The sequence below is a fragment of the Eulemur rufifrons genome, chromosome 8 (assembly GCF_041146395.1).
Source record: "Eulemur rufifrons isolate Redbay chromosome 8, OSU_ERuf_1, whole genome shotgun sequence".
NCBI lineage: Eukaryota > Metazoa > Chordata > Mammalia > Primates > Lemuridae > Eulemur > Eulemur rufifrons.
Window position 1 is genome coordinate 90,628,291 of NC_090990.1, and position 26,107 is coordinate 90,654,397.

General features: G+C 37.7%; 2 protein-coding genes across 5 annotated transcripts in view; both read right to left on the minus strand.

Moving 5' to 3' along the window:
• The window catches only part of TOR1AIP2 (torsin 1A interacting protein 2), a 28,890-nt gene extending 3,822 nt beyond the window's left edge, over positions 1 to 25,068 (minus strand). Inside the window, exons 1-4 of one of the 4 annotated variants that reach the window (XM_069480279.1) lie at positions 25,006 to 25,068; positions 8,517 to 8,599; positions 5,356 to 5,533; positions 2,036 to 2,554 (exon numbers count right to left, since the gene is read on the minus strand). In XM_069480279.1, coding sequence (XP_069336380.1) covers positions 2,036 to 2,554; positions 5,356 to 5,389 — 553 coding nt within the window. In that variant the 5' untranslated portion in view covers positions 5,390 to 5,533; positions 8,517 to 8,599; positions 25,006 to 25,068. Of the gene's footprint in view, positions 1 to 2,035; positions 2,555 to 5,355; positions 5,534 to 8,516; positions 8,600 to 13,504; positions 13,570 to 25,005 lie in introns of those variants that run through there. The other 3 variants (XM_069480275.1, XM_069480278.1, XM_069480276.1) reach the window with 3 other exon arrangements.
• On the minus strand, positions 11,331 to 13,511 carry LOC138390735 (torsin-1A-interacting protein 2). Its single transcript, XM_069480280.1, has one exon. It carries the CDS (start codon positions 13,225 to 13,227, stop codon positions 12,832 to 12,834), a length of 396 nt encoding a protein of 131 aa, XP_069336381.1. The 5' UTR covers positions 13,228 to 13,511; the 3' UTR covers positions 11,331 to 12,831.
• Positions 25,069 to 26,107: the final 1,039 nt, after the last annotated feature.

The following is a 26,107-nucleotide window of genomic DNA, read 5'->3' on the forward strand; positions in this document are numbered from 1 at the left end:
AGGATCTTTAATGAACACCAACTCCAGCCTCCTACTTAACCTAACATGAAAAAAGGTCTGAGGATGTTAAGAGTCTTATCCAAGGTCACATAAAGAGATGTGACTGGGCCGGGCGCGGTGGCTCACGCCTGTAATCCCAGCACTCTGGGAGGCCGAGGCAGGTGGATGGTTCGAGCTCAGGAGTTCAAGACCAGCCTGAGCAAGAGCCAGACCCCGTCTCTACTAAAAAAATAGAAAGAAATTATATGGACATCTAAAAATATATATAGAAAAATTAGCCGGGCATGGTGGCACATGCCTGTAGTCCCAGCTACTCGGGAGGCTGAGGCAGGAGGATCGCTTGAGCCCAGGAATCTGAGGTTGCTGTGAGCTAGGCTGACGCCACGGCACTCACTCTAGCCTGGGCAACAGAGTGAGACTCTGTCTCAAAAAAAAAAAAAGAGATGTGACTGAGTTGAGATCAGAGTGAGGTTTCTTATCTCCTTCAGTGGTCTCCAACCTTTTTGGCACCAGGGACAGGTTTCATGGAAGACAATTTTTCCATGGAATGATAGGGGAGTATTGGGGGCGGAGTGTGGTTTTGGGATGATTGAAGCGCATTACATTTATTGTGCAATCAAACCTCTCTGTTAATGATAATTTGTATTTGCAGCCACGCCCCAGTGCTAGCATCACCCCCTCAGCTCCACCTCACATCATCAGGAACATATAAGGAACACATAACTTAGATTCTCATAAGGAACACATAACTTAGATCCCTTGCATGCACAGTTTACAGAGCAGTTTTTGCTCCTATGAGAATCTAATGTCACCGCTGATCTGACAGGAGGCAGAGCTTATGCCGTGATGTGAGGCTGTTCATTGGATGGCCTGCTGCTCACCTCCTGCTCTGTGGCTTGGTTCCTAACGGCCATGGACCAGTGCTGGCCTGGGGGTTAGGAACCATAGTCCTAGATTATAGATTAGCTCATTCCACTAAGCTAAATTGCTTCCCACACATAAATTGCATGTTTAAACAGTATTTTCTTTCTCTACTCACAATGAACCTGCATAATGGTGAAATTCTGATGGCAGATAATGGTATATACAAATCACATTTATTCATTCATTTGATAAACATTCATAAAGTTGTTTCTTTGTGCCAGGCACCAGAGATACACTATGAATGAAAGGGACACAGTCCTTGCCTACACTGAAGTTACAGACTATTCTAATGACTAATGAACGAGACACACATTTGAGATCAGTCACTGATTTGCAGTGAAACATGAATTACTAGCACTTGGTCAAGTCTCTGATAAACAGAATGCCTTGGATATCATCTTATCCAACTTCTTCATTTTACAAATAGGACAACAAAGTACCAGGCAGTTAAGAGACATGCCCAAGGTCGTTCAAGTGAGCAAGTCAAGTCGTAGGGTCCCAACTAGAATCCACATCTCTTGAGTCCTAAGTAAGGATTTAGCAACTTCAACTCTTACCTTCATAAGGGAAGATATGCTTATTCCCCTAAATATACAAGCAGGAAAAATCAGGTATAAAGCAACTGATTTGCTCAAAGTCCTAAAAAACTGAAATATGACTGAGCTAAGGATATTGTACCATTAATGTTTGTCATAAAATATGCCCATCTCTTGATTTATGTAACATTTAGTTTCCCCAATAGTAAAAGATTTTTAAAATTCTAAGTCAAAATATTCTCATAAGAAATAATGAAAAGGCCAGGGACTAATTTTTTAGAAGTCATGCCCCTTTTTGTCATATTGCCTTAATATTAATATAAAGTAAAAACATTGTTAAGAATGCAGTTTATGGGTAGGAAGCAACTTCATGTAGTGGAATGAACTCTAGGAGATGAGAATCTCATTCTAATCTCAACTCGGCCATAATGCTTTGTGTTACCTTGAGTAAGGCCAAAAGGCCTTAATCCCTATGAAAGACAGATAAAAGTTCTCTAAAAAGACCCTTGGCTTTTGCTGTGTTCTCAATAACAGAGCAATACACAACAGGATAGTATTTCAGTGGGTTCTCTCACCTGGTAGCAGTAGTCGCCTCCTCAGTGAATCCTGACTCTCTAGATCCACCCTGGAATGACCAGGACTCTGGGCCTCCTGGATTATTGCAGCAGATGGCTCCTGAGAAGCTCCAGTTCTGTCACTCACTTCCTCAGGGAGGGCTGCAGAGCTGCTCTCTAAGTGTGCATCTGCTCTTCTTTCCTTATCACTTGCAGAATGGTCAGGATCTGGATCCAAGGGTTCTTCACCCAGACTTTCTGAAGGGACATGATACCCTTGTTCTCCATCCTGAAAACTCTGGTTGTTCTCATGCTCTGTTTTATCCTTTGGATAGTCCCCCAAATTTGTTTCATCTGGACTTTCTGATTCATCAACTGTATCTGCACTTTCTGGATATACTGTCTCTATCTCTTGGTGGTCTTTGTTAAGACCAGAGGCAAGGTGTGAGGTCTGAGCTTCTTCAGCGGTACTTGCTGTGACTGTGCTCTTCTGTGCCTGAGAATTTACCGATAGATCATTTTCCAAATCCTTTTGAGAGTCTATGAGGTAAAAATGTATAATTTTTAATGAAAAATAATTTCCTATATTTTTGTACTTTAACAAGGTCCCTGATTAATAATATTTATATAGATTTTCATAGTGTACAAGGCACTCTTCCTAAACATTATGTCTCTTGGCTCCCTCTAAAGGTGATTAAAACAAATTTATTATCATGTTAATAAATTCAACAAATAATGCTAATATAAAACAATTCTGAGTGACAGAACCAACTTTTCAATATATTAAATATATCTTCTTCCCAAATGAAAGGCAATGATCATCAATGGCAGCTAAAACCATTATGCAAAAGGCTGATGGGGAATTTTATAATGGATGAACCAGACTGACAACTGCTAAACCCATTGATCAATCAACAGCACAAAAACTGGGAAAAACCAGATGTCATTAACATCCCAATACAATGAACTAAGAAGTACACTAGACCACCTGTTAAGTATTCTTCCCAAACAACTGAACTGGAATCTGATAAAGCTTCTAGAACTACGAGCTTCTAAGAAATATAGGGATAAAGAAATATACTAAATTATGCCTCAAGAATGTAATCAGCAAAACCCAGAATGAGCAAATTTCAAGAGACAAAAGACTGCGTTTCTTTAATAATGGCAAGAAATAAACATGAGACAATCAAGAATATCTGAATGCTAAATATTTTGATGATACTAAGGAATTATTTTCATCTTTTTAAGTATGATAAAGGTATTATGATTATGTTTTTTAAAAAGAATCCTCATCTTTTAGAGATACATATTCAAGTTATTTATGGCTAAAATTATAGAATGTCTAGAATTTGCCTCAGTTAGATGATATGGGGAACAGAGAAGTGTGGCAGTGAAGATGAATTATAATAGCCATGACCTGAAAGCAGATGAAGCTCTTTAACAGGTACATGGAGGTTCACTTAATCTCTCTACTTTTATATAATGTTCAAATTTTTTTTTACTTTTTCTGTTTTTGAGACAGGGTCTCGTTCTGTTGCCCAGGCTTGAGTGCAGTAGCACGATATAACTCATTGCAACCTCAAATTTCCTGGGTTCAAGTGATCCTCCTGCCTCAGCCTCTAGGGTAACTGGAACTACAGGCACACACCACCACACCCAACTAATTTTTTTTTTTTTTTTAGACAGAGTCTCACTTTGTTGCCCAGGCTAGAGTGAGTGCCGTGGCGTCAGCCTAGCTCACAGCAACCTCAACCTCCTGGGCTCAAGCGATCCTCCTGCCTCAGCCTCCTGAGTAGCTGGGACTACAGGCATGCACCACTATGCCCGGCTAATTTTTCTATATATATATTTTTAGTTGTCCATATAATTTCTTTCTATTTTTAGTAGAGACGGGGTCTCGCTCTTGCTCAGGCTGGTCTCAAACTCCTGACCTTGAGCGATCCACCCACCTCGGCCTCCCAGAGTGCTAGGATTACAGGCGTGAGCCACCGCGCCCGGCCCCAACTAATTTTTAAAAAATATTTTTGTAGAGGCAAGGTGTCTAGCTATTTTGCTTGGGCTGGTCTCAAACTCCTGGCCTCAAGCTATCCTCCCTCCCCGACCTCCCAAAGTGCAAGGATGGATTACAGGAGAGAGCCACTGAGACAGCCAGAAATTTTCTATAAGATATTTTGGTTATGTTTTTAAAAAAAACAATCTATCTTTTGGAGATGTAAGATAAAGTACTTACAAATAAAATAAAATGATATTATGTCTTCGATTTACATTAAAATAATCCAGGGCAGGCAACAAGATCAGCATTGTTATTGGTAATAGCTGAAGTTGGATATTGAGTACAAGGAGGGTTCATTATACTATTCTTTTATAATACTTAAAAACTTCCATAGTAAAAAGATTTTTTGTTTTTGTGGGTTTTTTGAGTAGGGTGCAAGCTGTGGGGATGGGCTTGTTTCACTATATTGCCCAGGTAGGTTGTGAACTCCTGGGTTCAAGCATTTCTCCTGCCTCGGCGTCCCCAGCAGCTGGGGACTACAGGCATGAGCCACTGCACCCAGTCAATAAAAAGATTTTTATTTTTATTTTTATTTTTTTTGAGACAGAGTCTCACTCTGCTACCAGGCTAGAGTGCCGTGGCATCAGCCTAGCTCACAGCAACCTCAAATTCCTGGGCTCAAGCAATCCTCCTGCCTCAGCCTCCCAAGTAGCTGGGACTACAGGCATGCACCACCATGCCCGGCTAATTTTTTCTGTATGTTTTTAGTTGTCCAGCTAATTTCCTTCTATTTTTTAGTAGAGACAGGGTCTTGCTCTTGCTCAGGCTGGTCTCAAACTCCTAAGCTCAAACGATCTGCCCACCTCGGCCTTCCAGAGTGCTAGGATTATAGGCGTGAGCCACCGCACCCAGCCAAAAAGATTTTTAAATACATGTCCTTTCTCCTCTGAAAAATCTATTTTGTATTTTACCTATATCTCTTATATATACATATAAGCAGGATAAAGAAATTAAATTTCACTCTTACCTGTAACTGAAACATCCCCTCTAAATATAGCACAGTTTTTTTTAATTTTATAGATCTAAAGATCTACTAGCTTTTTAAAAGATGCATTGTATTTTTCCAATATTATAGGTCCCTACTATTGGAGTCTCTAAAACAATTATCTTCCTTATAATTAGGGCCTGCTATCATAGTAAAATTCAGTAAATATTAAATAATACAAATTAATCTACTGAATTAGCTTTTTTACTTCAAAACTTCAGGTTCAGTCATCAGAGATTCTCTCTCTTAGCACAGCCTATTTTCCTGCAGCACAAACGTCAGTGCTGCACAAACTAGTCTTACCCTCTTGAGGCTCCCTAAATCCACTGTCAGTCATGTTTGTGTTCTATCTCTTCAGAATTTGGGGTAGTTTTTTCAGTGTCTGATTTTCCTTGTGAAGATATCTTGTTTTCTTCTTGTCCCAAGTCCCAACAGACTCATGCTTCCAGTGGACCCAGGAAACAAGGCATACACACAGTGACTAAAATAAAATGAAAAAAATTAAATCACTTTTTATCCATACAAGGGGGAAATGCCAATTTCAGCTTTATTAAATCTGTTTAGTTTTGGGAATATTTCCTTCCTGAAACTTTTTTAGTAAAGAAAAACTGCTTTCCAGTGTCATGAAGTTCATACTCCAAGTAGTAGACAAAAAAAAAGAAAGATACAGACTATTATTATCCTTGTCATGGACATCATAATCTCCTAATACATTCCGGTATAGTTGAAAGAGTATAAAAAATAAGATCAAGTATCCAGAATCATAAAGAGAATAGACTGAAATGGAAGTTAAAAAAAAAAAAAAATTCTAAGATTAGAAATTGAAGTCACTGCTGTGACAATCACTGCATATTTCCTTTATATCTTTGATTTCTTTCCCATATAATTTTCTCATAGTCTGCCTATCAGAGGCAATCACTTATTAACAAATAACAACACACAGGGCTGCCTTGAGGTACTAGGAAATACACATTTGGACTGCCACCTTCATGGTTTTCTGGAAGTATCTTCTGGTAAAATGTGGAGACAGAGATCCCTTTATACAATGCCTTTTTATGCAATTTTCCAAGAAGACAGATAAAGAAAAATTATTATGAGGTTTATACAAAAGAAATCAAAATCAGAAGTAATTTATAAGCAATAAAAACTGAGTATCATTTTATAGTTAAATCTTATTTTTTGTCAAAAACAAATTGGTAAATTACTTAACTTTCACTGCCTATAATAAGATTAAGGATTGCTATGAGGACTGAAACACAAAAACACATATTTAAGAGCTTTGTGAAGTGTTACATTTTTTTGATAGCCTAGCTGAGGGGTTAGCTAACTAGCCTTCTTTGTGTTTTTCTCACAGTATTCTTGGGTAAAATTAAATTTTAGCAATTAAAAATTCTGATCCCAAATGCCCAGCACAGAACCTAGCGTATAGTAGAAACTCCATATTTTAATTTAAAGGACTATAAAAAATGAATGAATGTATGAATAGTGATGGTGTATGTAAACTGGAAGAGAAGGGAGGAGTTAAGGACAGACCCTTCTTTCTGGTGGTGTGAACATTTAGAAATGCCTCAAATTTGGAGAGTTCCTTGTCATCTCTTTTAGATTTGGATGAATCTAAATAAAAAATGAGTGAAAGAAGCCATACATACAAGTGTATATCAAATGATTCCATTTACATGAAGTTCTAGAATAGGCAAATGCTTATGATCAAAAGTAATAGAAAACAGATTAGTGATTACTGGAGGAAGGAGTATGGATTGGAAAACAGCAAGGAAACCTTTATGAGGTTATAAAGTGTTTCATCTTTACTGAGGTGGTGGTTCCATTTGTCATAAAACTTAAAATCTGTTCGTTTATTGTATGTAGATTATCCTCAATAAACTTTATTGAAAACAAACAGGACTGAATGCTTTCAAGAATGTGATTACTTGGTTACGAGGTTAAAATAAAAAAGAATCAACAAAGGAGCCAGAACAGGTATTTCTATAATCTTACAAATGCTTAACATACACCTTTCCTGTCACAAAGCACACATCAATCCTGTAGCCCACTTCATTTAGACTCTTTGAAACATACCATCACTGTTCACGGCTGCAAAGAAGCGGGACAAACAAGAAGGTACTTGACATATCCTCACAAAAAGTCAAATGGTGGGATATCAGGGAGATCTGGAAGCCACTGTTCCAGAGGCAGGTCAATCTTCTGAACAGTATCTAATCCCTATCAGGAAATGTGTTTATTAGGAACCTGAGTGCTAGACTGTATAATGGAAGTGAGGCAGAGCCTCAACCCTGATGGAAAATGGAGTTGTTGGGACTTTTTGTAGCTGTAGGAAAAAATCATTCCATAACAATGTCTGAAAAAAGGTATCTTTGATGGTATCTTTTGCAATAAGGATCTGATGAAGACCTGTGGGCTACACAAAAGACACTTATTTTAGTGAATCCCTTACAAGTTCAATTGTGAAATGTTGGTTTTCAGTACCCCATACGTGGAGGTAATAAAGATTGATTTTTCTACTTAAAAAAATTTAACCTCATCAGTGTCACCTCCACTTCCCTGTGACCCTGAAATCTGCAACAAAACTTGCATCCTTTTGTTTTAATTGTCTCCATCAGGGCTTGTAACAGGTTAAAGCCATAGGGTTTTATTCTCCATTTATGGAGAATGCACTAAATTGTAGGCTCAGGGATATGCTTTGCTTAATTCGATTTCCTGGAACTTCTCTAAAGGGGACACAAATTTGCCTCACTGTTTCCTCTGCAAACGTGGATGCCCCGTGCTCCTTTAAGATTTACCCTTTCTGCTTCATTTCACTGGACAACAGTAAATGCTTTAACAATCTAGTAGGTGCCACTGTGTGGTATACTAAACGCCCTTTGCACAGCAGTCACATAACCAAGTTCAGGAGTCTCCAACATATAAAATTAAGTGTTCTAACGGTACCTGCAAATTAATACATATTACATGCTTAAATATGAATTTGATACTAAGAAAGTTTTGAAAGTATTCCATTCTTTCACTGTGTGCATTGTTTATATATAAATTTATAATAAAAAATAAACATATAAATGGAAAGGGTACACATTAACTTCCATTTAGTGCTTGCTTCTCCAAGCAACAAGCAGATTTCAATAGTATATGTAAAGTTTCTTAAAAAATAAAAAGAACTGAGGTTAACTATGGGAAAATGTTAATGTAGTTTAGATCTAGGTACACAGATGCTTGTTATTCTCTGCATTTTTCTGTATCTTTGACGTAGATAATGATTTTTAAAAATGAGTATGAAAAGGAAAGGCCCTGAATGGTAACTCTTTGAGCCCACATGCTATGACCTCACACTACAGAGGTACACTTCCACCACAGCCTCCTATACATTTTGTCACAACCAGCTGGGAGAATATAGGACAAGGAAAAGCTGTCTGTGAGACAAGATCAGGGCTGAGAGAGCAGTGGGACCTTACCCATTCTCCACTCCATCCTGTAAACTGCTAGCGTTGCCATGGGACCGAGCAAAAAGAAGGAGAGAAGAAAACCTAGGGAAAACCTGGGGGGAGAAAGCAGTAGTTATCAGGAAGCAAAAAGATTTAATTTTTTTTTTAATAGAGAAGGTAATTATAATTGTAGCAACTAAGAAAATCAAAAAAGAATCATTAATTCCAGGATAATTTAGATGTAAATGCCATCATGACTAATGTAGGTAGTAAGGGTAAAAGTATTTATCTTTTTTTATTTTTAAACACTTTTATTTTAGTGAATGATGCCATTTTTGGCTCCAGGGATAAAAAGAAACATATCTTGACCCTCAAACAATTTACAATCCTGCTGTGGAAAGAAATAACATATAAAGCATACATAACTATAAAATCTAATATTTACTGAATGCCTTCTTCATGCCAGGCAGCATTTCAAAGCACTATGTATTAACTTATTTAATCTTCATAAAAATCTTATGAGTATGGACTACTAATATTCTTACTATTTTACAGATAAGGAAATTGAGATCTAGAAAGGTTAAGAACCTTACCAAAGAACACACAACTGCTAATGGCAGAGTCAGGATTTGAACTTAGGTAGTCTGGCTGTGGGACCTAAGCTTTTAACCATGACACCTTAAAAAAGCTTATATTAAACACACTACAAAGCAGTCTGACTACGGAATACTTAAATCTAGCTTTTACTTGTGACGCTAGCACATATGACCTGAGTAAATTTGCACATATCCTTCAACTTTTCTTAACCTGCTTATTTCAGTGCTGTGGAAAGTCTCAAGTGATATAATAAATCATACAGCAATTACATCAACTATAATTAAGATTTTCAATGGACCTAAAAAATATGACAAGGACCTACCTTGGGTCCATCTATCCCTCCAGGCCCGTTGATCCTTATACCTAAGCCCATCTGACACAATACAGGCTCAACCTCAGTCCCAAAAACAATCTTGTCCTTCATTGGGAGAGATTTAACACATTTTTAAATAATCCAGCACCACATTCTAACAATCAGCTTTAATCCCTGTTCTAAGACTCTACATTATTTCCTAGTTCTAACATTTGCCTTCATGCCCTGTACCTTTCCTAGTCCTACAGATTTACTATGTGCCATGATTGGTATATGCTAACACATTTAAACCCCACAGCAGTGTAAGGTAGGTATTATGACACGACCTGTTTTACAGATGAAGAAAACAGATACAGAGAGGTTAAAATGCCCAGAGTCATTTAGTAGTGTCACAATTAGAATACAAACCTAGCTAGTGGCAAGGTCATTATTTTTCCTCTACAAAAAGCAGTTTTCAAGCTATGTTCCCAAACTTCCATGGAGAATCAAGGGTTGCCATGGGAGATTAAAGAGATGAAAGGACTATAGCTCATCTCACTTTTACAGACAGCTATGGCATGTGGATTGCCACACAGTGTTTGGATGCCATGGACTTACATTTCTCCTCCTATAACTTACTGATGAATCTTACCTCAGCCACCCATACCCCATGAGAACCCCCACCTTTTTGGCAGATGTATTTTCTTCCCAGTCTGCCCCAGTATGTTTCCATTAACGCTTCCACTCCCAGGTCTGCCATAAAATAACATGAAGTAGTTATAATGGTCATTTTAGAAATGATACCATTATGTATATTATCAATTCTTCCACCCTATAAAAATAGAGACTAATATGACTTATACAATTTAAAACACCAGATAACCCCCAGATCATTTGTTCTTAGAATTACTTTTAACAATACAATACTTATATTTTACAAAAATTCATTATTCATATCAACTATGGAGTATTCTAGAATCTGCAATATTTTAAGCCACGTGAAGTCATACTAAAAAGATCTGAGCTGAAAAGCTGCAAAGCCATCCTAAATTTTCACCTTTGCTCAGTTTTATGAGCTCTGCATGATGCTAGTTTTTGAGAACCTTATAACATGCATGATAATATAATCATGCTTGAAGGCAAAGTACCCTTAATATTAAAATTAATATTTTTGATCCCTTTCTCTTGCCTATATACTCACGTAGCTTATGACACCAAACAGAACTGTCTGTGAGGAGGGCTAGAACAGGTCTGATTAGTTTAATTAATGAGAAAAATATGACTGTGCTATGACCTAAAATATCGACAGTGATCTTCAGTCTGACATGAAACCTCTTTACCTGTCACCAGCATAGGAAAGTATGATAAATATTACTACCTTGCAGTATTGAGTCTCAGCTCCCATTCTTTAAAGCCAGGTAAGTAAACACTATGGATGTGCTACTACAGTGTTTCTCAAAGTATGGTCCACAGAGCACCTGCATAAGAATCTCCTGTGGTGCTATTTATAATATGCAGATTCCCGGGCCCTACAAACCACCTAAGGAATCAAAATATCTATAGTAAACCAAGAAATCTGCATTTTTTTAATAAGCTCTCCAAGGTACTGCTTAGGTATTGATTTGAGAAATCAATGGTATAAGTCCTTTTAAATCGACCTTACTATTTAAAGGAGAGATTGGTTAAAATGAAGACCTTTTCTCTATTTTGCTGTTTAAAATATCACACATATATAATGTGTTTCTTAGTGTGTGTCCTTGTAGCATCAGCACTGTCTAACAAATGAAAAAATTTAGGAGACAATAATATTGATCACAATACAGTCCTCAAAAGCACTATCTCAAAGTAAATTTTTACTTTATAGGAAGAGCTTTAGCATAGTGAAGGAGTTCTTAATTAATAGTTAATGACAAACTAACTAGTCTTCACTCAATTTAGCAGCCCACACAGTTTATTTACCAATATAACAAGAGAGAACCTCCATCATGATAGACATAAGGCAGGTACAGGGTGGATCTCTGGGGTACATTCTTTATACAGGCCAAGAAATAACTTAAGGTCTCACAACATGTGGCAAGTATAATTTGTTGCATTCCAATAGTCGTTCATTTCCCACTTCTCTCTACCTAAAAGAGCCCTGATTTTATCAATGGAGGCAATGCACCCTACCCAGGCAATACTAATCCTGGTCCCCTCTGCCAAACTTTCCCAGGCTCCCTTGTGAACCAGTACCTTCTAATGAGATGTTAAGAAGAAACCTACTATGAACTTTTGAGAAAGACTTTATTCCCAAATAAAAGATAGACTTGAAAGGAAAAAGCCTTTTGCTTCCTACTTCTAGCCTTTTCCTGGGATTAAAATACCTGGTGCAACAAGGCATATTTACTCATTGAAGAAACCACCATAAGGATAAAAAGCAAACATGACAAGGATCCCAGGGAAAGACAAGAACTTGGGTCCTTGATAACAATGTTGAGGTAATATGCTAGCACTAGATACCTAGCATCTTAAGTGTAATTTAAAAATTGTTCAGTGGCCTCTGAGTTGTTTTCAATAGCTTTTTCTAAGTTGCTTAACCCCAAACTCTGGTTCCATGATTTTTATGAACAAGAAAAATCCAGAATGTGGCCAATGTTCAGCAAGACCTTCTTAGTTCTAAGAAAGACGCTTCCCCTAAACTGTTCATAATACATATGGAGTCAGGCTCAATAATTCCTTTCTTCACGTATCTCATACAGGTGCTTTTCCATTTCCAGGGGAGGACATTGTAAATTCACTCATCATGAAGGTCAGTCTTTGTTTATTTTAGAGCAAAGTGTAGACAGATGGCATATTTCTACATAACCTATGCATGTGTTGCCTAATACAATGTGACTTCTTTGACAGTGACCAGTTATCAACGTCACAGCCACGCTGAGGATGGGCCAGAGTCAATGATGAATAAATGGTTATATATGAATAGATTTATATATATACACACACACATACATATACCATCACTGATCAATGTATAAGATGTGGAATTTAGAACACAGTTCTTATTAAAATTTACTGGAATAATCTAGGATCCAGCTTCAATGAGAATGCTTTCCCACAAAAGTTACCCTTAGAAATGCCACTATGCAGCACACAGTGTGGGGTCTCCCTTCTAGGATTACCTTATCATTCGTCAATAATTAGGCTGTGGAACTTTTTAGGAGTAGCAAGATAGTTCAAAACACTGCTTACAGGGAATATGGATTAGTCTAGCTCTAGATGAACAGTCTGGCTTGAATATTTACTAAAGTCATGCTGAACAAAATACGTGTAGGCCAAAGAAGCAGATCCAATGATTTAAGCAGTTCCCCAAAGTAGTGACAGTGTGGGTCCGAGTTAGAAATGAGTTATTTTTTCCATCTTCCTTGGACTACTAGCACAAAACCCTCTAGAACTTGATGATTTTGACTGTTGGAGAAGTTATTTGCTTTGGCCAAGTTTTTTATTTAAGGTTTTGTCTGTTCTGGTCAAGATTAACTGTAATGCAGGGTTAAAACCAGCTAGTCTTGAGTCATGTATTCTTTTTCTAACCAGTGGAGGACCCAGAAGAAATGGATGGCAAGCTTTTTCAAAGGTCCACCTGGTGAGATTTTGGGGAGCCCACTCAAGTGGGAAAGACCATGGAAGAACAAGGCTTCTATTAGCAGGATTATCAGGATAACACTCAGGGCAATAATCAGCTCTGTTAATACGGTCTAAGAATACTTGGTAACATTCATTTTCGACAAGTTCAGTTTGGTACAACCAATGGCCTAGTTCTAAACTAGGGAACCACTGTTGTCCACAATCAGGGCAATGTGAATTATCTGAGAACATCTGGATCTATAAAGACAACACAGGGAGCAATGTAACAGCAAGAGGCAACAATGACAAAGAGAGACACCAAAATAACCAGTCCTAATACAGGTTTGGTTTAGCAATTTCTCAGTTCAACCAACATTACTTGGAGAGCTTTAAATTTGGCTTGCACCTCTGTGCAATTCTTCAAGATTTCGTTGTCTATTTTTCACTCAATTGCAACTCAGTCTCTGAACTCAGGGACCAATCCAGTCTATAAGGTTATCAGTCACTTATAATGTTATTAGTCACTTACTAGCAGCACAGATCTCAGAATAGCTCCTTCAAATCCCAGCTTTTCAAGAAGAGATAGGCTTTAGGCTAAATGAGTTATTTTTTTTTGTTATCAGCTGGTGGTGGTGTCACACAGAGGCACTTGGCTTTACTCTTTCTTGGTAAGATTATTATGTCTGCTCGGTGAAACAGAGGAGCTGACAGGTCCAATGGATCTTTTGTTGGCGCTGGCACTCTTGCCGTTGTGATAAATGGACCCAAGTCTTAAGGCCTTGGCACTTTACAGCGATGTAGGGGGGTCAGGAAAACCTGGCAGAGTCCTCTTGAGAGTAGATCCAATGAAGTCTGTCTTGGGAGGACCTTAATCAGGACCCAGTCACAGAGAAGGAGCCGATGTTGAGTTGGCTGGAGGATCTGGGAACGCGTCACATACCTGTAAATGATAAAACTTCAGACGACTCATATGGGTTTTGCAGTTGCTCACAATATTATTAGAAACATGCGTGTAGAAATTATTTGGGTCAGTCAAGGTGGATGAGAAATGTGTCATGGGTTACCCCATGACAATTTAACATGGGTAAAAACCAATTTATCTACTGACAGTTATTCTTATGCTCATATGAGCACTAGGAAGGGTTCTGGATCATTTAAAATTTGTACTAGGACTAGCTTTTTTTTTTTTTTTTTAAGGACTGTATTTCTTCACTCCTTTTGCACATTGGGAATAGTAAGCCTGTGTAATCATGTTTAACTTCGTAAAACTTTGAGATCTCCTGTATATATTTTCTGTGAAATGGGTGCCATAAATGGTATTCCCACAATGTATGGGATAACATTAACAATGACAACTTTTCCCTAATAGGTTTCAGTCCACCCGGGAAAAAGCTTACAAAATTATTAGGTAATATTCTTAAAAGCTAACCATAGGAAGCTGGATGAAATCCTTTTGAACACTAAAAAAGAAAAGAAGAGGGGCAGGTCTCACTGCTCACATTTATCTTTATTGGTTTATGTACATTGTCAGTCTGAGAAGGCAAGTAAGGCATAGTCCTGAGCAGTTCTGAGCTATTCTTGGAAAATAAATAGTAAATCAGTTAGAATGTACAGATGCCATCATCGTCTTTGTACTCCCCTTCATGACACTGAATGTAGTATGCAAACAGGGTGGGGCAGCAGGATGTATGGAACAACTGGATGGTCACCTAGGGTGTATCACAGATTATCAGATTAAAATACATACCCTGACTTTTTACAGTGTTCTTTTTATAAATTCTGAGGATCAATCCTGTGAGAGTAATAAGGGACACAGGAAGGGTGTAGGTGTTAAAACTGTATAAAGATCTGGCCTGAAAAAACAATAGTTACAGTCTTAGTTGTGGTCAGCCAAAGCATGTTCCTTACAAATTATTAATAATGGCTGTGACTCCCAGACTTTAAGATGGCAAGTTTAAAAGTCAACTGAAGAGCCTCTGACAGTGCTACAACGTGGGGCTCACGTTTTGATGGGTGCCCCAGAGGAGGTAAAATAGTGCATATACTGACGTGTTTTTTGAGGTTAGGTTAACAGTGTGTGGGTGAGGGCTACCAATTCAGCTCCTCAGGCACAGTGGAGAAAAAGTAGGGTTCCTGACTCAATGACCTTATACTTGGTGGTGATAGCATAGGACATAATAGATTTCCTGAGGGTCTGTTGACAAGAGTCACCAGAGTAAAAGTTTCAGCGGCTGAATTAAATCTTGGTTGCCTAGTCATGGTATAGATAGATGACGAATAAAACCCCCACAACTGTTGAACTCATTAAACACAGACGACGAAAGTAAAGTTATATGAGTAAGTCTCACATTTAAAAGATCAAATTTTGGATTTTTAGAGTGATATCAGGGAAATGCAAATAAAACCACAGCAAGATATCATTTCATATCCACCAGACTAGCAAACATTAACAAGTTTGACTACGGGGATTTGACATACTATAGAAACCACCCCTCCCCCAGGACTTCATTGGCAGGAGTCAAGAGAAAGCCCTCAAGTTCCAAGTGCTCAGAATAACTCCATCCTTCCCCCAACTTTCATTTCTCCAACTTCAAGAGTCAAGTAAGCAACAGAGCTCAAAGTATTCCTGAATCAAGAAAACTCCACTATTCCGTATGTTCCAGACAAGACAACCCCTCTCCTGAGTCCTTCAAACCACTATAGCCAAGAGCCAAAAGGCGACCCCAGAGCTCCAAGTGCTCAGAGTACCAACACCCTTTAACGGCCTCCTCCTCACAAATTCTTTAGCCTTATCGCTCCTGAATGAGCAGTGAAGAGAGGGACACCTGGAAATGCTCCTGGCAAAATTCCCAAATGCCACCCCCACCCCAACATTCACAGCTTCAATACCATTATCTACTTGAAAGCATCAGAACCAATCTCGTACCTGCATCTATTCATGTCATCACAACAGGAAACCCAGAACTTTCTAGTTATATTTCATCCCCTTAGCCTCTAATCACCCACATGGTTCTAAGAGCAGTGAGATAACATCCAATCCCCCTGCTTTATTTTTTTTTCCATAAACACCACTTTGCTATATTACATATTTTAGCTATTTTTCTCCACTAAAATATAAACTCCCTGAGAGCAGGATTGTCTTTTTATTTACTGCTACAAATGTCCAATAAGTATTTCTTGAATGAACAAAAGGCAAAAAGAAAGCACAACTTAAATCCTTATATTCTCACGACAGAAGTGTGAATTAGTACAACCACTTTTGGAATTAATTTGGCATTATCTAGTATAGCTCAAGAGGTGCATTTCCTGTAACTCAGCAATTCCACGCTTAGGCATACACCCTACAGAAACTTACATATGTGCATTTGAAAACATGAATAAAAATATTCATGGTAGCACTGTGTAATAGCAAAATAACAGCCAGAATGTCCATAAACAATAGAATGGATAAACTGAGGGATTGCCATACAATGGGACACTGTATATATAGACATAGATGAAACTCAAGAAAGTTGAGCTTAAAAAAAAAAAAAAAAAGTAGCAAAAGGAAAAAAAATACACACATGCACCTTTTTTTTTTTTTTTTTTTGAGACAGGGTCTTGCTCTGTCACCCAGGCTGGAATACAGTGGCACAATCATAGATCACTTTAGCCTCAAAATCCTAGGCTCAAGCAATCCTCCTGCCTCAGCTTCCTGAGTAGCTAGGACAACAGGAGCACACCACCATACCTGGATAATTTTTAAATTTTTTGTACAGATGGCGGTCTCACTATGTTGCCCAGGCTGGTCTTAAACTTTTGGCCTCAAGAGGTCCTCCCAAAGTGCTGGCATTACAGGCATGAGCCATTGTGCCTGGCCAATGCACACATTCTTAAACTTTCCACTTACATAAAGTTTCAAAAGCATGTAAAATTAATATATTGTTTAGGATAAATATGCAATAAAGCTAGAAAGAAAAGAAGGATAAGCCCAAAACTCAAGATAATTATTACCTATGATGAGAGAGGAAAGTGGATGGGATGGAGAGGGCATCCAAAGAATTTCAAAGATACTTGTAATTTTTTTTTTCTTTAACTGGGTGGAGGTACAAGAATGCTCACTGTATCATACATCCTAACAGCTTACAGCATCTCTATTCAGTACTTTATAATTAAAAAAAAAAAAAAAGTAGTGTGGAAACAGCAACAAGATAGAAGAGATTAATAAGCAAAACCAAAGTTTCTCATTGTGGACAAGAGTTGCGGCAATTAATTTGCTCAGAGGCAAAGCAGGTGACCGATATATTCGGATAAAGAGAAGCCCTACAGAAAATATGGCTCTTTATTTTTCTCATAAAATGGTAAGCAACCATCTCTTCATAGAAATAAGGCAAAAGGGGCCTACCTAATGCTAGTATGAAAAAAACAGTTTATCTTGGCATTCTCTTTGAAGGCATGAATCTTTGTGTAGGGAAGTTGCTACTTCACATGGCACCTTTGTGCAGACTGGAAAAAGGCACCTTTCCTACAGGCAAGATGCAGCCCAGAGAACCTCACTTGGCCAGGTATTCAACAACACACAAAAACCTTCTGTCTGTTAGACAATAATACTTAACAATAGCTAACATTTAAGGAATGCCATTTTCTATTCTAAATACCTTATGTGTATTAACTCATTTATTCTTTACAAGAATCCAACAAGGGATCATTATCTCTACTTTACAGTTAACAAAACAGAGTTAAGCAATTTGCCCAATATCATATAGGCAGTTAAGTCAGATTTAAATTCAGGCAGACTGGTTCCAGAGCCTGTACTCTTAACCATTATGAAGATATTGCCTTTCTGAAGCAGTGACAGTTAAGCTTTAGAAAGCCCTTTCATAAGCTGTTTGCAAAGCCAAAGGATACTCTTAAACTGTGTGTATATACTGGGGGTGGGGGTGGAGGAAATCACCCCTCAATTTTCCACTTCCACATACACAAAAAATGCAGGATAAGTTTCAAAGAAGTCCTGAATCCCCTGAAACACATAAAAATCTTTTATATACGTGCATTTTTCCCAGAAAGACAGTACATACTCTTAGACTCTCAAAGGAATCTGAAGTGATAGAAGACCATTAGGCATCAATGGTTCCTAATCATTTTACAATCAAAGACAACTTTTATTCCTAGCACTTCCTTGCATCTCATTTTGAAAGATGACTAACAATTTGCACTCTTGTAATAATTTCATTTTTTCATTTTATTAATCAGACATGTAGATCTACCAGTGAGAACTTCTAATAAACCAAAAAACTAGTGTTACTAGCCTTGGTTTACAAACTTTCAATATTTTAAATTAGAGATACTATTCTGCATGCCTACAACACAAAGTTGGAAAGACTTAGGTATCCTGAAATTTGCTTCCATCCTCAACTTCATTAGCTTAAGTCAAAAGCAGCTGATTTAAGGTAAATATATGTCTATCATTAGGCTTTCAGAAATGCAAAATACCCTGAGAACTACCATTACTCTGATTATTAAACATAACTGTTTAAGTTATCTGAGAAAACCACCCAATGTCAAGTACTATGGATACAGAGAGAACAATCTTTCAGGACTTCTAGATGTCTAGGGAATCCAGATTGAACCAGTGATTTAGGTGAAAGCTAAGGGCTTTTAGATGGATATAAAGAAGATCACCTATAGACAGCCTGGGCAATAGTGAGATCCCATCTCTACAAAAAATTTAAAAATTAGCCAGGTGTGGTGGTGCACCTGTAGTCCTAACTACTCAGGAGGCTGAGGTAGGACTGTTTGGGTCCAGGACTTCGAGACTACAGTGAGCTATGATTGCACCACTGCACTCCAGCCCAGGCAAAAGAATGACATTCTGTCTTAAAGGGAAACAAAAAAAAAACAGAAAAAAAGATCATCTGTAGAGAGAGATCACAGGAAATTTAAGAAGGCCCACAGAAGAAGCTGGAATGCCTGTATTTTTTTTTAATTAAGTTTTTTTTTTTTTTTTTAGAGACAGGGTCCCAGACTAGACTTGAACTCCTGCCTCAGCCTCCTGAGTAGCTGGGATTATAGGCGCATGCCACCTATATTTTCAAACAAACATTCTGCCAAAAACAGTGGGCAAAAACCAAAGTTTTAAGAGTTTCCCTATCACACAAATGCTATACAAAAGAAGATACAAATGCTATACAATCGGAACTTTTTGTTTCTAAGAACTAAAGTAAATTTAAGATTCTTCCAGAAATTTTATTAGAAGAGGCCGGGTGCAGTGGCTCACGCCTGTAATCCTAGCACTCTGGGAGGCTGAGACGGGTGGATTGCTTGAGCTCAGGAGTTTGAGACCAGCCTGAGCAAGAGCCAGACCCTGTCTCTACTAAAAATAGAAACTAGCTGGACAACTAAAAATATATAGAAAAAATTAGCCGGGCATGGTGGCGCATGCCTGTAGTCCCAGCTACTCTGTAGGCTGAGGCAGAAGGATTGCTTGAGCCCAGGAGTTTGAGGTTGCTGTGAGCTAGATTGACGCCACGGCACTCTAGCCAGGGCAACAGAGATTCTGTCTCAAAAAAGAAAAAAAAATAAATAAAATAAAATAAAATTTTATTAGAAGAAAATTTAGAAAAGAAAACAGCACTTTCACACCAAAACAGAAAATGCAGTTCTATTTAATCCACTGAAATTTACATCCACGAACCATGGCAGCTTTATACATGTTAAATAATTACCTTCTCTAAACATTCTGATTCTATTTCTTTCTTTCCTGAATGGATGTTAGTAAGTAAACTCAAATTTGCCTTTGATAAACAAAAATTCTCTTATTCTTTTTAGTGGTAGCACAACAATTAGTTTCAGACTATGTAAGCATTTGGGTGACTTTTCCAAGCAATACATCCTTTAGACTTCAGCCTGAACCAACTCTTAATAAAAAAATATAAAATAATATCATAGAAATTAAAAAAATAAAAGAGAAGCACATAGAAAAAAAACATAAGTACTTTAAATCCTCTTGCATTCCCATTTTAAATATTTTCCTCTATGTGGTATTATATTATATTCTAAGGCTAATCAATAATCATAGCTGTCTTTTTTGTACGAGATAGTTTCTCTAATCAGTTTCATACACAAAGTGAAATCTTAAGAGCTTCCTATTTCATAACTAGTTCTGAATTTAGATGATGGGAGATTAGGGAGTATGAAAACAAGAAGAATCACTCTTTTTGAATTCACTAATCTAAAATAATTTGTTGAAAATACATTATAAAAAATCCTCCTGAAAAGTCTTCGTTTTGTAAAGAACTACGTTTAATTTGGCAAAGTCTTGAGATCAAGTCTTGAGAGAAGGCATACGGATGACAATATTCAGTACTATTTATCACATACACAGTTCTCTTAAGAACAGGTAAGTCGAATGAAAACTGTGATTTCAGGTTAGAAAACAGCTGCAGAATGTTCCCTTTCACCCCAAGAACTAACAAACAAAACAGTTATGTAGATGCATTGCTAACATACTTTGGTGGGGGGGAATGGAGATTGTCCATAAAGGAGAACAAATGATTTAGAAATTTACTCCTACATTTCTATCTGTGTTGTCCTAATGGACCCAAAGTCCATGGTTCAAATTCTACAGTTTAACTTTAAAATACCAGTAGCCAAACCTTTAAGGCTAATACGCAGTTTTCAACAGTCCGACCCTGTGCCAAGCTTAAGTATTTCTATTACATGTATTAGCTATTTGTGTGTGTGTTTAAAACTAAATTTCTAAGTCTTGCCCACTCCTCTGCACCACATCCACTGTCATAATATCCCACCCAGCATTACTATTTTCACAATTTACCCAGTATTTTCACTAACTGGTAACTTACTCCAGATTTTTAAAAGGAAGTTTGGAAAAGTACCACACTAGGAACAAAAAGCACTCCAATTACTTCCTCAGAGAACTGTTTTTTTACCTAAGGACTGAATGCCCAGCGCAGTTCAGATACTATACATACCTTCTTAGTAGACACGTATAGTACCCTTCTTCCTATTACCTTCAAATCCCTTTGACTTCTATCTCTGGTTTAGGCTGACCACGCAGGGCCATTAAGCAATGCACAAAGGATCTAAGAGTTTGCTAAGATTTCCAATGCTGGGTGGCATAACCAACTCCCAGTTTTTCAACTCCCCCGACCACTTTTAGTAGCTACTTCAAGTGAACACATTTTTATGTGTTTTATTTTAAACTTTTTACTTTGAACTAATTTAAGACTTACAGAAAAGCTGCAAAATAGTGCAGAGTTCCTTTATATCCTTCATCTAGCATCTTATATAATTAAAATACAATTATCAAAACCAAGAAATTAACATTGGTAAAAGTCAATTAACTGCAAGCCATGTTCAAATTTCAGTTTTCCCACTAATGCCTTTTTTCAGTTCCAGGGTCCAAATTTCAGTTTTCCCACTAATGCCTTTTTTCACCTGTTTTGAAAGACAAGGCAGGCCTCCCTTAGGACCAAAGGTTGCCGGTGCTGCTGACAGGTGGACCCCCGGAGATGAGAGCTAATCAGATAGATATGCTAATGCCCAAGCCGGGCCCAGATGGAACCATGCGGTTAAAGTAATTAACACAAAGCACAGCCCATGTTGACTTTTGGGATCATCTCTGTCTCCAAGAACACAATCACCGGAGCCAAGATGTTTCTGTTTGTTGCTAAAGTAATAGCCTTATCATAAAACTTAGAAGTTTGCCCCAAGACGATTTTATAACCCATTGTTCCCCTAGTTAGAGTTAGTTAAAGGATCTGTAGTAGCCTTTTAGGAGACTTTGACCCTAAAGCAAACTGCCTGTTAGTATGCAAATCCCGTTGCCCTTGGCAATGGGGAAGCCTGTATGTACCCTATATAATACCTGTGTGGAGTTTCAGTCGGGGAGATATTTTATGTGGGTAAAATAATTTCCATCCGGATAACCTCCTTTATCTATTTTCATAAACTTTTACTTTATAAACTATATCTTTGGCTCTGTGAATTATTATTGCCATTACTTTATCTTTTATTTCTGTTTCCTACTATATTTTTCATCCTTTGCGATGACCCCTGCCTGAGAGACCTGATCGGAAGAAAAAATCTCTTTGCAGGGAGCGTAGCTAACTCCCTGCAAACTGGCGTAGTCAACTTAGAGACCACGATCGGAACAAAGAGAAAAGGATCTCTTTGCGGGGAGCGTAGCTAACTCCCCGCACATCTCTAATAAACAAAAAGGGCAAGTTTAGACCTAATAATTTGCCTTGTGTATAAATCATATTTTGACTACTGCAACTAATAAAACTATAGGTGAAAGGCTTCATCCATTAAAGAAGTAAATACTTTCCTATTCTTTATTTTCCTATAAAAGCTGTTAAAAGTCTGGCGGTCTAAGTAGTTATAAACAAAAAAAAGTAATTATAAAGTATCTTTATACAGTACTTTAAAAAATACTATAAATAATATTATTTTTATACCAAGAGTTGTAAGTCAGCCTCTAGGATCAACTCCTGCCTACATATATGACCTAACACCCATATGGTGAATCTACAAATACAGAACCCAATACAGCACTATCCTTTAAAGTCAGCCTGCCTAGGCCTGAATGACTGCTCCAGCTTCTGACGTGGTGAACTCTCTCTATGTGCCTTTGGTTTTCTTAGTCACAAAATGGAATAATACTACCTAGATAGAAGAGGTAGTGGGGGGGTTAAATGAGATAATGTGCAACATTTACAACTATGGGGGCACAAAAGAAGTCCTCAAAAACTGTTAATTATTATCATATGAACATTAAATAAAAGTACAACTGCAGGTTTTATTTTTTGGAATGAGGAAAGCAAGTGGAAACTGCACTAAAGGAAAGTTCTGCTGCTACTTCACAAGTAGATCTTTAAAAAATGCAGAACCAGACAGCTCTATTTATATAATTAAAATAAAACCCTCAGAAGTTAATAAACCCATGTTTTAAATTTGACTTCTTGCAAAAATGTTATTACAGGGCCAGGCGTGGTGGCTCACACCTGTAATCCTAGCACTTTGGGAGGCCAAAGCAGGTGGATCATTTGAGCTCAGGAGTTGGACACCAGCCTGAGCAAGAGCGAGACCCCATCTCTACTAAAAATAGAAAGAAATTACATGGACATTTAAAAATATATATAGAAAAATTAGCTGGCCATGGTGGCACATGCCTGTAGTCCCAGCTACTCGGGAGGCTGAGGCAGGAGGATCACTTGAGCCCAGGAGTCTGAGGTTGCTGTGAGCTAGGCTGACGCCACGGCACTCTAGCCCGAGCAACAAAGTGAGACTCTGTCTCAAAAAAAAAAAAAGTTATTACATTTACATTATGTATAACTATGGTCAAGGCCTGAGGGAAAATATTAAAAATCAAAACAATTTGGTTTGTTGAGGTAGTGTAATTATAGGTGAATTTTCTTCCTTTCTATTATGACTACCAAAATCATGTGTACAGTTTGTATCTGAGTCACAAAAAAATAATTTGTCAACTCCTCTAATATTAGTAAAGAGGAAAGTAGCCCCCAAAGTAATAACAGTTCCCATTTACCGAGTCCTTAAAACTATCCCATTTAATACTCCAAACAACCCTATGAATGTCCACTTTCCATAACACCCTTTATTATTACCAACTGCTCGATTTCTGTGCAAAATTTATGATTTAAAGTACAATTGTCACATTTAATTATCTCTTGTGGGACACAATTTAATAAGCAGTTCACAGGATGTAGAAATATTAATGAAACAATTAAAATTCTAAATGCAAAACAAAAACAACCATTTCTTTATTCCTTAAATTTTTTTGGAGATTGTTGAACCTTCAAGTTTATGTGCTTTTGCATTTGGCTTAGTGTACAACCTGAAAGTGAAAAAGCAGACAAGCCTCCTCTGAGGAAACTTTCTTCAGGAAATTCAAGTGGCACTTCAAAGAAATGTGGACTTCCATGACTTCTTAAGCAAAAGTAAGTTATATACAAGACATAATGCATTATTAAAAATAACCAATAACCCTCAAATAACTAGCTAAATCCTGAAGTTAATTTCTGAATTATCAAAGGTCTCAGGCTAGTACTATTCCTACATTAGGAAGGAAACTAGGTAAAATACCGCTTAAATGAGTCACTGAAGATTACACAATAAACCTGCAGCAAAACTGGTATCAAGTTGTGGACTCTGCACTGATCATAATAAACATTACGGGAGAAAAGCTCTCACTTAAAGTTTTCATAGCAAATTTTATTTTTTCAAACTGTTCTAATCCAAACAAGCACTTCCAAGAACATTTGTAGTTACTCTACCATGAAGCTCCTTTTCTCATTAAATGAGTTTTCACCGGCCATTTATATACTAATCATGTGATTAAAAAATAAAGCTGATAAATATGGATGGCTGCCACAGCACACAAGGAAACGATCTCTTACATACATCCAAAATAGAATGTTTTAAAAATCTAAAGACAGGTAAAAGAAACAAAATCAGTATGTTTAATCTGTATAAGATAACTCATTTCTGGATCTGTGTAACAGCATAAATCTTAACAATTAAGCACTACAGATGGAGAATGCTGTAAACTTCGGAAGAAAGGTAAACTTTTTCATCGAGAATAAAATACTTAGGATACACACATAATATGTAAGCAAAATGGTAGGGGAGTCTTACTAAAACTTCAAACTTTGCTCTTTTTAGCACCTTTAAAAAAAGTACTATCTTTTAAAGGATTAAGATGACGAATGTTAGGCACGGAGTAATCGCCACCTAGTGTAGGCAGATCTACAGTTCACATTTCGAAACTTAAATTCTGCTTTGCATATTAAAGTCTAAACCAAAAATTTACTCACACCTTAATCTGTTTAATATTTATAAGACTTTCTCTGTTTTTAACTCCAAACAAAAATATAACCCCAACCCACCTCGTTTACTGTTTTCGCGGTAGGGTGGTGGGGGTGGGGAGGGATCGGTTCTGAACCTTTTGAAAGAAAAAGATATCAGTTCAAATACTGTAACAGGAAAAAGTTGTATATTTTGTTTACTTACAAACTCTAGCGGAGTTTTAAGTTGTAGGCTTGTCAATACCAGGGTAACCTTTCGGGTCTTCCCTCTGCTCCACAACGCCAAGCTGCACCCCTGCTGCCGCGCGGCCGAACGTCGTCCCCGTCCTCGCCCACGTGACGATGACCTCCGCCGGAAGGCGCCCGCGGAATGCTGGGACTAGTAGTCCCCGTGCCCCACCTCCTCCCTTCTCCCCCAACTCTACACCATTCATCCCCCGCTGCCAGGACGTCTGTCCGCGCCCAGGCGAGCGCAACCGAAACGCGGAAGTCTCGGAGTTCTCATTGAGACATCTGACAGGACTGCAGGCATCTCCGGAAGACGTCTAATCACCCTAACCCTTATAATGACCTGAAATTCATAGACTGGAAAGAATCTATAGGACCAACACAGTGAGAGGCAGTACTGAGTGATAACGGCAAACACCATGACTTGGAACCCAGCCTCTCCCATTACTAGGAACATGGTTCTCAAACGAGTTGCTTCATCTAAACCTCAGTTTGCTCATGTGTCAAATGGGGACAAGGTTACTTGCCTCATAAGGCTGTACGTAAGTAAATGAGATAACCTATGTAGCGCGTATCTGCTAGTAACAGTAAATGAATAAAAATAGCTATTGTTTTGATCTATTAATTTTATAAATGTGAAAATCGAGAGATGGTAAGCAATTTACCCAAAAACATGTAACTGGTTAGGGGCAAAGTCAAGTAAGTCTAAAATTCCTGTTCCTGACCTCCACCAATTCAAGATAACAGAAGAAATCTACTCATGTAAATCTCCCTTCACCTTTCCTCATTTTTTTCCGTAACACTTCTGACCAACACACTACTTTCATTTTTGTCTGACTCCTGTCACAGACTATAAAGAACAGGGACTGCCTACAACATAGTAGTAGCTCAAATATTTACTGAACTAACCATGCAACATGATTTTTGGTGCTTTTACCTCTCAATCATCTTCTTTTGGCAGAAGTCACAGGATTTGGGAACACTTAGATGCTGTTCAATAATTGACTGCAATTTCTAATTCAACAAAGAAGGGAAGAATCCTATATTCTGTTCACTTCATTAAGTTTTCTTAATTTCAG